General features: G+C 39.4%; 1 protein-coding gene across 4 annotated transcripts in view; it reads right to left on the minus strand.

Annotated features, from left to right (window-relative positions):
- LOC133427993 (receptor-type tyrosine-protein phosphatase U) overlaps nt 1-17,365 on the minus strand; it is a 204,346-nt gene that overhangs the window by 29,620 nt on the left and 157,361 nt on the right. For 2 of the 4 annotated variants that reach the window (XM_061716515.1, XM_061716514.1), the window contains exons 13-19: nt 15,695-15,731; nt 12,594-12,732; nt 11,626-11,649; nt 11,155-11,309; nt 9,869-10,056; nt 1,260-1,332; nt 1,054-1,130 (exon numbers count right to left, since the gene is read on the minus strand). In XM_061716515.1, the coding sequence (XP_061572499.1) occupies nt 1,054-1,130; nt 1,260-1,332; nt 9,869-10,056; nt 11,155-11,309; nt 11,626-11,649; nt 12,594-12,732; nt 15,695-15,731 (693 nt within the window). The remainder of the gene's footprint in view (nt 1-1,053; nt 1,131-1,259; nt 1,333-9,868; nt 10,057-11,154; nt 11,310-11,625; nt 11,650-12,593; nt 12,733-15,694; nt 15,732-17,365) is intronic. The other 2 variants (XM_061716517.1, XM_061716516.1) reach the window with 1 other exon arrangement.

Below are 17,365 nucleotides of genomic sequence, written 5' to 3' on the forward strand. Positions count from 1 at the left end.
TTTGAATACAGTCCAATTTAATCCCATTATAATGCAATTATATTCCAATTTAATCCCTTTATAATCCAAATCATTATAACTGTATTTATATACAGTAATTCCAGCACTTAAAAAGGAGCCTTATATCCATCCGAGATTAAATCAATATTTGTAGCTAGTTATTGTTATTTACTGAAAAATACAGCTCTTTGTTCAAACTACATACTTCTTTATCAACTGCAAACAGAAAAGGAAGTACGGCAGTCTGTCTCAACATCTTACAGCTTCCTATATTTACTTTGCAGTAGTCCCCATGAGAGATGAGCAAAATAAATCTTGAGAGATAAAGAAATTGTCTAAGACTGCTAGACTTGCATTGACATAACTCAAAAAAAAAAAGCAACAACTGTTGGCTATGACTGACACAGTATTTCCAGGCGGATCCATATTAAAGGTCTCAATTCGAAATATGATGGTTGTTTTTTTCCCCCACTCAAAATATTGATTAGATTTTTTAGCTCATGTAACCATCTACACATTTTTCTTGGAATTAACCTGGCCTCATAAGCTTTTATGAATGAAAACACGCATGAACAAGACATATAGACATATTATCAACATGTACATGTGTTTTGTATGAGCAGTGAGTATGTTGGTGGCAGTGCAAGGTGAGCAGTGTTAAGGATCGTCTCCTCCTGGCTCATTCAGCCCTCAAATAACATCAGTGATGTCTATTTAATTTAGGGGGATTTGCACTGTAGCATTTCCCATAAAGGTTCATCTCCTCAACAGGCATTACAGGCTTTTATTCCACTCTGTTTTAATAAAAATGATAGCCGAGGCAGACGGGTCAGGGATCCGGTGTGGCACCTGACAACGGTGGTATCTGGTAAAACACTGCTGGGGAAGGTGTCTGATTGGATGAAAGCTTCCAGGTGAAAGTGGGTCAGCAGACTGGTGGGCTTACAGGAATGAGAGAGATGGACTGCGGCTTTGCAGGGTGTGAGAGATAGAGCCTGAGCAGATTTGAATCTCATATGGAACAGGGACAGAAAAAAACATAACTACACTTACATCAATGTAGTTGGCATTAATGTAGTCTGAGTTGGGGTCTCCCAGCAGAGGATGGAGCTTTACCCTGTGTCGGTCATCTGAGACGGATAAATAATTGTATTATTTTTTTTTTTTAAATAGAGCAAAAGAATGTTGAAAACAAGTCAGGTAAAATATATTCACTGTTTATCTTCAAGCATTGGATTTAATGTTTAACAATTACTTACATCCCAGCAAGGTGTCATGCCTCCCCTTGGTTTTGTCCTTCTTCTTTGTGCAGTCCCAGCCATCAAAGAAGCTCTATAGAGACAGAGAAATGGTTGTTGTTGGATTACGAAAAGAATCTCTCTCTGAGAACTACTTCAGTATCTCTCAATATATATATATATATATATAAAAATCCCAGCTGCAGATCATTTTTTCTGTCTATAAAAGAAAACAGTGTTTTGTGGTTAGCATTGATAAGAGCCATCAGCAGGACTTGGAGAATGAAATCAAGAGCCACTGAGATCTGTGAAATATGTAAGAAAATAGTGCTTTGAACGTCCCATAGTCCCTGCATCCTTCCTGGAAATTTTTTTCCAAAGCCTTCACTTCAGATATTAGTTGATTTTGCATCACCCCCAATCTAAGGGACACATTTAACTTTCCACAAAAAAGTTAAGAAAACAAAAGGCCCTATTCATGTCATTCATAGTTCATCTTTAGTTGTAGCGACTTATTTCAACAGTCGATGATTGCTTACATCTCCTCCCTCTTCATCATTTGCACATCTAAATAAAACACATATGGGCAAAATCCGGCCAGTGGACCGGGTACCCTTCAGCATGAAAACAAAGCAACATAAAAATGAACAGTTGCATTTTGTTAATGATTCTGGAGGGCAGAGAAAACAGTCCACACTGCCATTTAACGTCCCTACAGAAGAAGCGCTGCAGCTCATGATTACACCGCCAATATGTTTCAGTCCCAGGTCTGTGATGTCGCCATTTTAATGGCAGAACCAAATTTGGAATTAGTGCTTTAAAGAATTTAAAGATTGAGGTTGGAAAAAAAACCTCAAAATGTCTTTTAAAGGAGTATTATCTATAAAAAAAAACATTTGACTAACAATGTCAAACAACCTTATGAAACAATCATTCAAAGGTGTGTAAACTGTGACACCGAGACTTCAACTCAAGAGTAAACATGCAAACTTCCAAGTTGAACGTAAGCAAGAAAAGCTGCAATTCATTGACTGACCACTAGGGGCTAGGCCCAAAAGTGAAACACTTTCCACCGACCCCCACGTTCAGATGTCCACCTTCGCAACAGAAATAAACATTTATAGCCTGATTCAAAAAGTTCACATCCATGACAACTGTACCACATCAGGTACATTTATATAAAACTATAAATGTAGGTATTATTAGAGACGTGAGTGGAGAAGAGGGGAAGGATTTTATTGGCAGCCGGCACAACCCGTGGCTAACTGTTAGCACTTTTACCGCTTAGCGCTTAGCGTTGTCTTGGCATTTGTACATAGCTTCTGAGCTGTGAACAGAAACCTAACCTCTGCTTGTTCTGCTCATTTGCAACATGGTGCCATGCCGGACGAGGGGGGAAAGGATTTCAAATGCACTCCTCAGAAAGTCTACAGGTGATGTCACAGGGATGTTTGTCCACTTCTTCCTATACTCTATGCTTTCACTACGTGAATGTGGGCTTCCAGGACATCATGTTGCCCACCTCTGACACAATAATACCAGCACGCATTTCCTCTTACAAGGTGCCATATGTGACTCTGAGACACAGTTAACCCAAAATACAAGCCCTGTAAATTTGAAAACAAAAGCACATACACCTTTAATCACACCAGTGGTTTTCACCCCCTGCAGGGGAATTCTGGGAAATTCTGCCCACCTCAGTGCTGTGCAGAAGATTACAACGCAGTCCCCCCCCCTACATACAGCTGAGAACCAGCCAAATCCTGCCAGGGATTACAGCCTCCTCTTCACTTTTCTGCCTTTTTTCTCATGACCTCCCTCTATGGGTCGTTCTTTCTGAATCCCACTTTCTCATTCCCTGCCTTTACATCCTTTCTCTCTCTGTTTTGCTTCCCTTTTATATATTATATATATATATATATATATATATATATATATATATATATATATATATATATATATATATATATATATATATATATATATATAAATAATGTATTATTTTTTGGGGAGTTGAGATCTCTGAGCTCTCTTTGTTACTCTCCCACTGCTCTCCTGCTCTGTCTTTGAGGGAAAGAAGAGAAGCAGGGAGAGAAAAAACACAAGAGGTAAAAACTGTGGGAGAATGACACGTAAATGAAAGGAGACACAACAAGACTAGAGGGGGATTGATTAGACACCTTCACAGTAGGAATCACTGGGTGGGTTGTTGTAAGAGGATCACACAAAATGAGTCAAATGAGATGAAAGACATTATGGCACAGCTAGAAGTGAATTAATCACCTTTTCACTTCAATTTTAATGTCTTAAACACTTTCCTGTCCTCAATTTTTCTTTGTTTTTACTAAAGAAATGTTGTGCTGTCTTGCTTTTATCTGTGATTTCTGTCACTGCCATAATGCTTAAAATTATATATAGAACAAAGAAAGTCATTCAACAAATCAGAAATGTTTTACTTAAGCACACAGAGAACCAAGAATATTACAGCCGGACGAGGCTCATAGTTGCAACCAAAGATGTAGCATCAGGTGGTGTTTTCATTTAAAACGAGCTCAATAACTCAATCGATAGCCCCTGATGCAATTAAACTGTGAATCAAAGTATGAAAAAGTCCATCACTCTTCCAAAACTCATCCTCGACATGCAAAGCGTCTTTCTGGAAGTTAGCAGTTGTCCAGTAAAATTTGCACGTTTCTGCATTGGGAATTTGACAGGAGCTGCAACATACTCAATCCCCTTTCAACCCATAGTAACTTATTGATCAACGATCTTACAGAAAACCAGTATTCCTTCGGGAAATAAGGACCTATGCCTACCAAGGGAGTGCAATATGATCGTCATCATTTTCCTTCATGATAGCAAGAAATAATCCATCAAAACACACACACTCTTAGTTCAGAGACAGAGAGAGAAAGAGAAAAATACAAAGAAGCGTATATTGATTTTTAGAGTGGAGTGTGTTTTGGCCGTAAGGGACTATTTAATGAGTCTACAAGCAGAGTTCCAGAGGGGGAGACCATGTACCAGAGACAAAAGATGTTTTGTCTTTTTTTCATGAATGCCATAAGCCGTGGGTGACAGAGATGGACTTCTCTCCAGGGTGTGAGATCAACTCTCTGCCACAATTGTTCCACTGGGGAGAGGTATTCAGGGATCCGAGTTCTGCTTTGTGGCCTGCATCAAACAACCAGCTACGAGAACAACTGCAACAGCAGGGGAAGGAATAAGCAATGTTCAGTAAAGGAAACCAGTATTTATGCTCCAATCAAGGCCTAAACCCCCACGGTGCAGTGCTGCAAGGAAAAATTCAAATGTTCTGCTGCATAGAAAAATTGTTGAAACAGTTGGTTCGTGGCAAAGTTCTGCACAACAATGACTTGGCTGTTATCGCTGTTTTTTCCACAATGGATTATCTGATTTGGCTGATTACATTTTGGAGTCGATTTATAGAATAATCAAAATTAGCATTCATCTCCTGTTTAAAAACAAAAAGAAAAAAATCACATAAAATAGGTGATATCCAACAATTAATTTATCTGATGTGTATGCAAACCCCGATTTAACTTATTCGTATGTGCCAGAAAGTTCAATTATGATGATATAACATGAAGTAGTGTAAAATAAAATAGTCTGATCGTTTACAAATATGGCTACCAAATGCCAGCGAGTTTGTCATGCTTCACATAGCTTAATTCAGTTATTGCTTAGACTGAAAGGACCTTATTTAGTTTAAGGTGATCAGGAAATTGTGTTTACAGTGTGTCATCAGAAAAAAGTCTCAATCAGACTAATCTAAGAATATTGCTTTGCACGTAAACTTGATTGATCCGATAAGACACCAATTGCAACGTTTGTGGAATTTATTTAAGTTTGAGTAAAGAAAATATGGTTTCTGAGTTTGAGTTGACAGGGGAAAATATTTTAGAGATATGTCTGCTCTGGGTCCTGACAGACTTGCATGAAAACAATGTACTTAGGTAGATAAATAGCACTGCAGCCCAGAGCAAGAAATTGAATACCCGAACGTACATGCTATACCCCTACATCATGCTGTTGGAGCTTTTCTTTTTTTGATGTTTGTAAAGTGTGTAATACTGTATATGGAAACATCAGATTGTACCAAATAAACACAGCTCATTTAAACCTCAGTCCTCTGGGATAATAATGCTTAATTTCAAAAGAAGCTCCACGAGGCAAGATTCTCAGTCCATAACCCCTGTTAACTCTACTTCCAAAACAATTATCTTCTTTCTCTAAATATCTGAAACTGGATCGGAAATTGTGATTCTTATCATGATTAGTAAAATAACTTCAAGCATCTATAATGTATATATATATATATATATATATATATATTTATATATATATATTATATATATTTATATATATATATATATATATATATATATATATATATATACTATATACATACATACATACATACATACATACATACATACATACATACATACATACATACATACATACATACATACATACATACATACATACATACATACATACATACATACATACATACATACATACATACATACATACATACATACATACATACATATATGCTGTATAGCACATAGTCTTTCTTTTTTCAGTTGTAAATCCTTATCTGAGCCTGTTCAATTCAACTCAACACTTTCCACTTCAAAAACCTATAAATATCATGAATTATCCCTCGATTCACAATACACTTAGCCAGTAACTGTTGTTGTTTTTTTTGCAACATTTCTACACTAAGATGAAATGTTATCCTCGCCAAGTATCAGATCGACTGCATTAGTCTTTCATCAAGTTTAGGTCCCACCCAAAATTGATTGCAATCTATTTTTAGTGGGTTGCAGAGTCAGCAAAGTAATACCAGTAAATGACTGAACATAAGTGAGTTTGGGAATTCAGAGGGAACAGAAGTCGAATTTCCATTTCCCATAGATTTGCGCAAAACCCAAATACAGCAAAGAAAACCCTCTAATGGAAACACTAAACTGCCAAATATCATAAAAAACATTTTTACACTTTCACAAAGCAATTTTATCAGATCTGTCTATATACCAGTTTATTTCAAAAGTGTAATGGAAACCACTGTGGGCTCCTGTACGAGGACCTTAACCCCCAACTGCTCCCAAGGGGCTGGAGAAATGGCAGCCCATTGCTCCTAGTGAAGGGTTGGGTTAAACCAGAGCCCTGATTTTCCCCAAAGGCATTAATAAAGTATCAAAATACTTAAGAGGTTTGAATTTGAAGAATCATTTGAATGATCATCTGCTGCTATTTTTGAAATAGCGGTATCGGCAGTCCCAATAATTTGTCAAAGACTAAAGAAGCTTTTGTCCATCTTCCTCAAAGACAAGATTCTGTTTTTTAATTGTTTTAAAGAAAAGTCTTGCAGGAAGAGATACAGAGAGTTACGGAGATATGGTGAGAAAACTATTTTTGAGAGATATGTGAGGGGTCCCAGTGTGTCTTTATGTAAATCCCTTACTACTGCTTATATAAATCAGAAGGGCCCAAAGACAGGTGCAAACAACATCAGGTGTGAAATGATTCTTTGTCAGAAATATTTCTGCCTCACAAAAAAACTATTGCACATATATTGCACCATATTTTTTAAAAGGAAGTAAATATTGGGAAGAGAAACTGTTCTTTGTGGGCAGATCGAATCAAAGCCACAAGCGTGTTCTCCCCACACTTTTCCCTCTACATCATAACATCACCATCCCTTTACAGACGGAACTTCCTTCTTTTGCTAGAATCTGTTAGTGGCAGACCTTGACTGGATGAGGTCCGACCTCATCAGGCCTGCAGACACAACAGAGGTCTTTTTACGCCCAAATGAGGGCGACTTATTCATATGCACATTAATGGACTCATCTAAATCATTTTAAACTTTAGTAATTAATTTCAGTGGGTTTTGAAGAGGCTGGAAAGATGTCAAGTTAAGACCACCCCAACAAGAGCTACTCTGTTTAACATGGCCTCCTTCAGCAAGCAGTTGTCCACAGTACAGAGTTAAATAACTGCTCATAATCCCTCTTATCGTGGACTAACAGCCAATAAAGATAACCAAATAACATGCATGTTATTAAAATAATAATATTTGGAAGCAACCGCCGATTGCATGTCCGTAATGAAACTCCTTAACTCCATCAACACCTGGAGATGTCCATGACCACAGCACTCTGACTCAAGCTGCATTCCTATATATATACGGTATATGGTACTCCTTTTTAAAAAAAAAATATATTATACCATTCAAATGTTACCTTCCTCAGACAAGTAAACAAGTTCAGGCCCTGAAATTATCTTGGAGCAACACCTGCAGCCCTAACAATGTTGCCAATTAAGGTCAGCCACTGCTGCTGATGGAGGCCTCGGGGTAGAAGCAGGAAACGTCCAATACATGACGATGTCCTGCTGCCTGGGAAGCACCTGCAAAACCCATCAGAAAAAGTGTTTCTGCTGTGACTTAAACCCAGTTATGCTGCTATAAAATGGTCTGGATGGATGGAGGAATGGCTTAACTGCTGGCTTTTAATGTCGAAGTCACAACGAGTCAGGAATTGTACAACAATCAGCAGTTTTATTTGAAGACAAATTGTTTTTTACCTAAGCATCCCTGATAAAGATTAGTGGAGCTGCTTTATGGTTTTTAATGAGTTTTACTCATTCCCAGTAACATTCATCCTTCTGTGACAGCCGTTTTAGAACAGCACTTCAATGATGCAACATGCAGCACCGGAGAAGGTAGGAAACAATTTTCTCCTCGTGAGATTTAAGATGCCATCAAACTTGAACAACTACCAGCAGTGATTTGACTTCATGTTTTTAATGGGGATATTATGTAATGCACTCATATCTACACCTGTTTTGGAAATTTTAGTGATTATTGGACGCATCAGTGACTGATAGACAGCAACTGGCTCAGTGTGTACAGAGAAGAACAGGGGTTGGCCCTCCCTTTCTTCTGACTGTCACTGGTGTCTGGAGCTTGTAGACAAGATGTAGAGCTTCCTCCTGGCGCCAGTGAGGTGTCAATCAAAAGCTGAACTCACAGGCTCTGTGTTGACTGCTAAGTGTCAGATTAGGCTGCGTGAAGCATGACTTATTACTAATTTTAAACGATGTGGCAGCTAGGTACAGCTGGATGGCAAGAAGGAAGTGCCTCTGTAGTTTTGAAAAATGAAGCCAGTGTTGAAGTGGGATAAAAAAAAATAAATAAAAAAAAACCCTACAACTCCTCAAACAGCTGCTGGAAAAGCCACACCACAATAGAGTAAATCCCCGGAGGCCTCATCTGAAAGTGGCCCGTTTCACAGCATCAATAAACAAGTTTACACCATTGCAGAACATTTTTTTTTACGTCCATAGCTAAGTTCCCATTCATGACAATTGCGCAGAGGGGAAATATTTACACATATCCCCCTGTTAACGTGTATTAAGGCTCAAAGTGTTTTCACAAAGTGTTTTGATCGCTACCACATGGATGTGCATGGTGCCCTCGGGCTTTCATTCAGATCCACCCCTAACACAAAACCTCCTGATGCCAACTGCCACACAGCAAACTTTAAAACCAATTCACAAAAGAGTAGACAATGTCAAAGTGGCTCTGTCCATTCAATAAACAGAGTTTATGGATCCATGTTACCGAGTATACAGAATATAAGATAATACAAAGGTATAATCAAACATCTAATTTTGTTTATGGAAATGTGCATTAGCCCTGACTCGTTGGTACGCCTCAGTACTTCTCCCTGTTTTTGTTTATCGTGGGACACAATATTTGCCTCAAATATCTTCAGATCTAAATTTAACACAGTCTCCCTGTGAGCTACTGGAACCAAAACAGCAAAGTTTTACGTCTGTTTGAAGGTGCGCCGTTCAAAACAAGAAAAACCTCAAATATCTACACCACAAGGTCTAAATGCAAAGGGAGAAGGTCCTTCCTTTGAATCAAAGCTTCACACGTTAAAGTCCAACTTGGAAAAAAGGGATGCCCCTTGGGATGCTTTTTTAACTCCTATAAAAACTAAAAGAGATCTTGATTAGATCTCAAGAGCGGCTGGTAACCTTCAGTGACAGTGGTAAACTTTCTTTCTCCATCAATGTGCTTTTTGTTGTTGTTGTATTCTGCTTTTCTCTCCAGTGCGTGTCTTGACTTGTGATGCCTCAGCACAAGCTTTAATGGTGAAATATACGTCACTTTAATCTTTTCTCCTGTTTCTTGTTTGGTTAGTGTTTGGAAGAATGTCAGTTGAAGCTACTCTAAACGTTGCTTTAAGTTGAAGTATGTAATTATACTGTGGCAGACACGTTAAGTAAGGTTTCTGATTAACAAAGGGCTACAATTTCATTTTTTTCTGAACACACCTGATGAGGACATTGAAGGTAATACTTTATATACTATATATTTCATGTTATCAAAGCATATTGCAGTGATGCAGAAGTTCAAAATCTTTCTTAAAGGAGACGTTAATGTGCTGAAGGAAGAAGTCGGGCGTCGTACCGATCATGGGGCTGAGCTGCTCTACCTCCTCAGGCAACGACACACAATAACAGCTGTGTTAACCTTATAATGTCAGAGTGTGAAAGCACACGGCGTAACTCTGCCTTCTCACCTCATATTCCTGTTTAAAGCCGTACCCCTCGGCAGTCTTCATTTGGTTGATGTGCTGGAGGAGGTCGGCCACTCGAACAGCAGGGTGGAGCTGTCCCGTGTGGTAGGGGGAGCCTTTCCGACCACACGGGTGCCTCGGGGAGCCTCCCAGCAGGCTGCTGGCCTCGTTCACCGAACTACGAGCATCACCTGAGCACAACAGGGACATTTGCAGCTTAGCTGAGAATAATGGAACTCAAAAACTCAAGAGAGACAGGTTTTTATTAAAAATAAACGATCCCTTGTAACAGTTACACATGGTGCAAAGTCACTTTGTCATGTCCATACTGACCTTTACAGAAAACTAACTATCACAGGCATGTTTGTCTTCGGTATGGATTCTTTTCAATTTGACCTCAGATCATGTGTAAAACATTTCACAAAAAGTAAATAATCTTTTTTATTTCTATGGAGCCCCTCTGGTGACATTTGAAAAAAATAAAATAATGCGTGGCCACGCATTAATAACTCGTGGCCACGAGTTAATATCTCGTGGCCACAAGATAATCAATGCGTGGCTACGAGTTATTAATGCATGGCCACAAGTTATTAATGCGTGGCTACGAGTTATTAATGCGTGGCCACGAGTTATTAATGCATGGGCACGCATTATTTTATTTTTTTCAAATGTCACATGTTATTACTACACTGGCCATGACAATACTCTTGCTCTTTAATATAAATAGACTATAATTACCGTTATTAAGGATGAATAACCATCCCACCAAGGAAGTTGCATCCACGAAGTCCAGACAGTAGGTTATAATGCCATCCACGAGTAAAATAATGCGTGGGCACAAGATACATAATGCGTTGGCCACGCATTAATAACTCGTAGCCACGCATTGATTAACTCGTGGCCACGATTTATTAATGAGTGGCCACACATTATTTTATTTTTTTCAAATGTCACCAGAGGGGCTCCGTATATTTCAGACAATACAAGATAGTGAATAAAAAGTAGCAAAAATCCTAAAGGATTTATTTCACTTCAAATATATTCATGTCGCTTTGTCAGATACTTTCTTCTCGTATCAGCAGAAGTTAGTTAGCAGCTGTCAAAAACTCATATATGAATAAAATGTTTTGAAATGATTGAATTATTTATGAAGTCAATGACTGATGAGCACCAAGATGGGAAAGTGAGAGATGATGTGTATGAAGAGTGAAAAATCTTTGTTTTTAAATGAAAGCGCATGTATTCACTGTTGTATGGTCTATTTGTCAGAAGTTTTGCATCCGTCTTACTTCGTGTGCCGCAAGTGTGCGCATCCATGAAGGAAAGAGCCATTCTTTCATCCTCCTGAAGAGTGCTCTGGTCTGTGAAACTGCGCTCCATCGAGCCCATATGGCTCTTTTCTTGCCGGTAGGTAATGGGCGTCTTATTCATATTCACTGGTTTCCTGTTTATTGTAGAGAAAGATGATTGAAGGACAACTGAAAATTGGGAGAATTTGGATTAGAAAATTACAGGCAGAGAAGAAGAACAAGGAGAAAAAAAACTTGTATTTTTCAGAAAGAAACAATATGAAGACACAGGAGAGAATAAAAGCTGATAAAATATCAATGTACGGTTCTCTGTTATGAAAACAGAGAAAAGTGTTGTATTGTTTGTCTTCTTCAACTCATGACTGACAGCCAGAGCCCAAGCATGTACATGATGGATTGCGAAAAAAAATGAAAAGAAAAGTGAAAGAGCAAAGATGTGGAGCCACTTACGGATAATAAGAGTAGTAGTCCCTTCTGGCAAGAGTGCAGGAGTGGGAAGAAAGATCAAATGAAGAGAAACAAGAGATGTAAGATGAAAGCAATGTCAGCCGGGGGCAGAATGCATTGATTACAGCGAAAAAGAGAAGCATCCTCTCATGAGTCCAGCTGTGCAGGTGGCCGTGTGACACATGCAAGTGCAACAAGCAGCTGCTGACAGACACAAACACACACAGCGAGCCAGCGAGATGTGGTTCTTTCAATCGAATGCATCTCTGTGTTACACCTCAGCGACTGGACCATGTGGCTTCCTGTCACAGCAAATCTGCTCTTCAAGACCAAAACCTACTATTGCTCAAGAGAAGAACCCGAGCCCGTGTGCAGAGTATCGATTACTTTGCTGAGCAACATTACTCAACATTACCCTGACCGCTATGTCCGAAATTCAAATCATCACTTGTGGAGCTTTGGCTATTTCCTTATTTGCCATATCATATTCTTTAGATGTTAGTATAGTGGATTTTAAGGCTTATCTGAGGCTTTGACTCAGAGAGGACAAAGAGATGCAATTGATTTATTGTAGACCTGCAGGATCATTGGCTAATAATCTCAAAAAGTGCACCTTTTCCCTCCCAATTACCGTCTCATTTACGGGTCTGGCCTTTGCTTGGTATGCGTAATTAAGTGGCTAATTGAATCGCATCCACGTTTAATTAAATACTTCATACTCAGACAGGCTCTGTGGAGTTGTTTGCTCCCTGTTGTTCGACACAAAAGGAGAAAAACAACACTGCTCTGGCTGTGTGGTCCAGCCCCTTCTCTAAACAAGCACGACCTTTCAGAAAGTTCAGCAAATACAACAGCTAATCACTGACCTATTCCAAAACAAAACATAACTGGGGAAAATAATGTGGGAGATGTGGCGCCATCGTGCATAATGAGGCAGGTTTTGTATGAGGAACTTAAAAGGAGCTGCTTACCCCTTTTTAATGATGATGATGATGGCGCCCAACAGGAGTATGAGGACCACCAGCCCTCCAGCGCACACACCCAGAATCAGGCCCATCTCCTCGGAGTGCTGGGACACCTCCAGAGCCTTGCGGTGATCCTTGCATGCCGCTTAAAAGGGGACGACAGAATATAATATATCATTAAATCGGTCAAAATTAAAACACAGAACAAATGGCTGACAGCTAATTGAGAATCAAAGAGGGACAGATAGTGGATGAGCTCCTTCTCTCTCCGAGTGCTCATCTTCACAGCTTTGAAGATCCAAGGAGTTTTTTTTTTTGAAGAAAAAACGTTCAGTTTTTTTTACATTTTTCAAAATGTATGAGAGAAAACCAGGAACTAATTTGCTCAGATAAACTTTTAAGTTAAGGCTGGCAGAGCTGGTCTTTCCTACAGTCTATACTTGATCTACAGTAAAAGTTGCACAAGGACACTGCAATATAGATTGCAATTACGTATCTCTGTGTTGTGATCCAAAGATTAAAACCTATGAGAGGCGTCCTGAATCAATAATGTATGAAATATCACTTCTTTTCCAGTCAGAATCATTCCCTCAGCCCAACGAGATCATTTCAAGGTGCCCCAGCGTCTGTTAGCCACTGGAAAGGTCATTATCATAATGGCAGGTTATTCATTTTTCTGGCATAAATCTCCATACTCATGTGAATGGTGCTGAGCAGCGGGCCTGTCTTTGCCTTGTTTCAGAGGCCCACTAATCTAGTTTTTTTGTTTTTTTTCCCCTTCACTCTGTCAGCCTGTCCTCCTGGACTCGACAGCCCTGAAACCAGCCCTTCTGAGCCCGTTGGAACAGCAAAAAAACTATCTGGAGAGCAGGAGAAAGTCAGAGCACGCCTGGGGATAAAGCTCTGTCTTGCACTGTGCTTGGGGGAAAAAAAAGAAAAAAAAATCAAATCTAGGACAGGGAAAATGAAAACACAGCCATGTTTTAGCTCAACTATGTGCTGCCGTGGGCACTTTATGGCTGCTTTTGAACCCTTATCCCATATAAAGATGAAAGTAGTACAATATCATTTCATTATTTGGCAGTGTTTTATTTTAATAAGTGATGAGTTTCTGGCAAAGGGGAGTGGGGAATATGAGTCACTGGCCCGATATTAGAACAGAGCAGTTCCTTCTGAAGCTGCTATGGACAATGCCTTTCCGTCGCCATGTTGTTCCCAGACAGACATTTCTATGTCCCATTTATGGAAACCGTGGCTGATAGGTACACCGGAGTGTGTAGAAGCTTCAGGAGAGGATTGACACTGGATCAAAGAAGCAACTTTTCTAGTTTCCATTCAGGCAGAGAGACACAACCTCTTTCAGAGATACATGTGTGTCCCTGTGAGCTGCTACTAGGACCAAAATCACAAAGATTTATGATGCTATTTAAAAAGAAACAACTAAAAAAAAAAACCTTCCACCCTCACTGTTTACTTCATCATGCCCCTTCGTTTAAAATGACATTATTAGAGGGTTAGTGTGTCCCGGCTAAAATGCAAATGAGGAGGTGCAAAATCAATTTTACTTTGGTGATGTTTTGGTCAGATAAGGCTGTTTTTCCACACTTAGTCTCGAAATTTCTATTAAGTCAAACACGAGCATGAAATAGATTTCCGCATGAATCCATGCACCTGCCAGCTGCCCACTGGTGGAAATTGGCACTTAGAGAAGAAATGGAAGTCTATTGTTGTGTTGAGCCTGCCAGAGGATTCTTAATTAAAGTGTCACCTGAAAGTTGAAATGTAATCTCCAGCTTTGTTATCCAAGCCAGAATCATTTGCTTCCACTTTGCCTGTGATGGGCGGCTCAATAATAACGGCTCAAGACCTGATAATGCGCAGGCTATGGTCATGGTAGAGGGATCACAAAGATCCCAAAAACAACCACAAAAAAAAAAATCTCTGACCCGTCACACTATGGAAACTGCTCGGGAAGGGCTCGGGAACATGAGTGCGGGTGTTCAAAGAGCCTCCAAAACTCCCCAAATACCAATATGAGGAGATCTGATGGTGTCTGGAGGAAGTAAGCCCACTGCGTAAAGAGCCCACACTTCAACCCACAGGGCCCAAAGGACACATGGCCAATATCCCAATACCAAACTTTCAAGGACACGCTCAAACGTTCCCTGCCCACTCCCAGATTGGGCCGAGCTCTTTTCACAGCATGAGAGGAACCTGCTCACAGATCAGGCAGGAGGTCTTAATGTCATTGCTGGTCAACGCTCTCTCCATTATAAATATAGTTTTTCTTTGTGGTAAAGACAAGAAACCAGAGTGTACAGTCCATTGCTGTGAGAAAACCTAATTAATGAATGCCCTAACGGTTTATGTGGGGCAGATGGAGCGAGTGTCAAGCCTTGCCTTTTGGCTAAATGCCTCAGGGGAACCTCCTTTCTCGTTATTCTCTTGAAAAAAAAAACAGCCCCAAAAAAGATACCCCAGCAAATCAATTTTCTTACAAGGCTCCACTTACTGTTGCACAGTGCCTTGATAACCGTACATACACGGCTTTTATTCCACGTTTTATCTGACAGTGTGCTGTGTCAGAGTGACTCTCCTGCCATGTGATGTTACAGTCAATTTCTCTGCCCTTTTCATGTCCCTTTGAATCCAAAAACCGAGGTTCAGAAGAGGAGGGGGGAAGGCAGAGCTTTCTCATGCTGATAGGCCAAGGTAGCTCCATCTGGAAGTTTTGATCTGGAGAAGCCTTTTGGATGCCACTGAGGTCAAAATCCTCAGATGTGGCTGTCTGGTGGGCTGCTGATGGGAACAAAGAGAGTGGCTTGATATAGTGTGTCCCAACATCTTCCCCAAACAAGCAGGATGAAAGCCTAACCTCTAATCCTTCACTGCTTTTTGCCCTTTCTCTGAAATTTGTCCCGATCCTCCACCTTTGTACTCGAGAAAGAGATGAATAGTGGCGCAGCACACAGTAAGGTACGCCACACTTGTATGGTTATATATTATATTCCTCAGTCCTCATGCAGTGCTTTTTCTACATTGAGGAAGTACTCTGTATTATAGAGGGTTTGATCCAGGGAAATATGTTGGAGGTTGCATTGATTTACCTTTGCGAGCAATGCGGATGCAGTTTATTCTGGACTCCTGAAACACAAAGAAAACACAAGCATCAAAAGGGAGAAGTCGCTTTGTATTTTGCACTGAGATGCAGCAATAAAAGAGCAAATGACATGAAAAAGGCATAATAACTATATCACCCTGGAAATATAACAGCAGATAAAAGCAAGAAAATTAATGCTAAAACATGATGTTTTAATCTGCAGATTATGATGAACCTTTGAAGTAACCAGAGTATTAAAAAAAATGATGTGTAGGTTGCTCTCCTCCTTTAAAAGAAAAGCAGAATTACCTTCAAATGAAAGTAAAGACCAAAAAGAAATGATGAGTAAAAGAACAAATCACCTTTGGGTTAAGAGTCCTATTAACAATATGATGGGGAGAAAAAAATATCTGAAAATATGAGATCTGTGGTGAAGTGTGTGAAGGAGATTAGAGATTCTTGCTCAAGGAGAAAAGATGAGAGTTGAAAGGGAGAGAGCGTAATTAAAAGGAGGGTTTCAGACCGGTGCACCACTATGAAAACGAATTAATTTTATTCAAATTTGGGCTGATGACATCTCGGTGTTATGAAAAAGACCTTTGTCAAATAACTCTAATGAGATCCAAGAATGTAATCTAATTCCATCCGGCCACCCCATGGGGGAGATTTATTATCAAATTAAGATTTACAGATGCCAAATCAGGCATTATGGGACAATTATGTAAATGTGCCTATTCAGAACTGACTAAAAAGCACTTTACTCAAACTCCAGTTAAATCGCATCTTAAGAATGAAAATCCATTTCAAGCTGACAGACACTTAAATGGGGTCTTAACTCAGAGATTTATCCTAATTTACTTCAAAAAGTAGACAAAATGATGTGTGTCAGTTAGCTCTGAGGCACCCATGGACTGACGGCATAATTTATAGACCTGAAATGAAACTCTGGTCTTCAGAGTAACATCTTATTTACAGCAGAACAGCTAAACTTTTTACAGTCATCTTCAGAGTAGGTGCTGCTTTTTAATGTTTAATATTGTACACCATGACTCGTGACACGTCGGCTACTATTGTAGCCATGAATTAAAGCAACGCTGAGCTCTGCTGGAGTCTTGTGTTAACAGTATAATGTCCTAAATTTACAGAAAAACTTTAAACGTGCCCCTTTAGGCCTATATGTGTTTACATAAATATACGTGGGGTGTTGTTTTCTGGCATTTGATCATCTGAACGTCCTGTCATAAAGTTAAACATATAATTTACCAAACACAAAACTAAATTGTGAACTAAAATTAAAGTTAAGCTGCTGTGGATACCACAGATGTGGGATGTATAAAGACATGCTGACATAGGGTGGATAGATGAATTATGTCTTGTTTATGTAGATAACCTCAATAAATGTGGTCACTGTTATATTTTTAGAGAATTGTTTTTGCTTCACATGGCTGCTGTAAAGAAGCCCTATTCATATTCATATCAGCTTGTTTAAAAACTGAGGAAATAGCAACAACAAAGTATTTAAATACAATACTGTTTAGAGTCTTAAAAACTTTAAAAGCGCATGTCTGGTTGGATTTAATGGTAGCACTCTCCAGTATCCACTATCCACAGCAGCTCTCCATCAACGCTGACTGGTGACTTTGAGCTTTCCAGGCATTTAGTGAAATATAAAAAACAT

The sequence above is a fragment of the Cololabis saira genome, chromosome 3 (genome assembly GCF_033807715.1).
Source record: "Cololabis saira isolate AMF1-May2022 chromosome 3, fColSai1.1, whole genome shotgun sequence".
Lineage (NCBI taxonomy): Eukaryota > Metazoa > Chordata > Actinopteri > Beloniformes > Belonidae > Cololabis > Cololabis saira.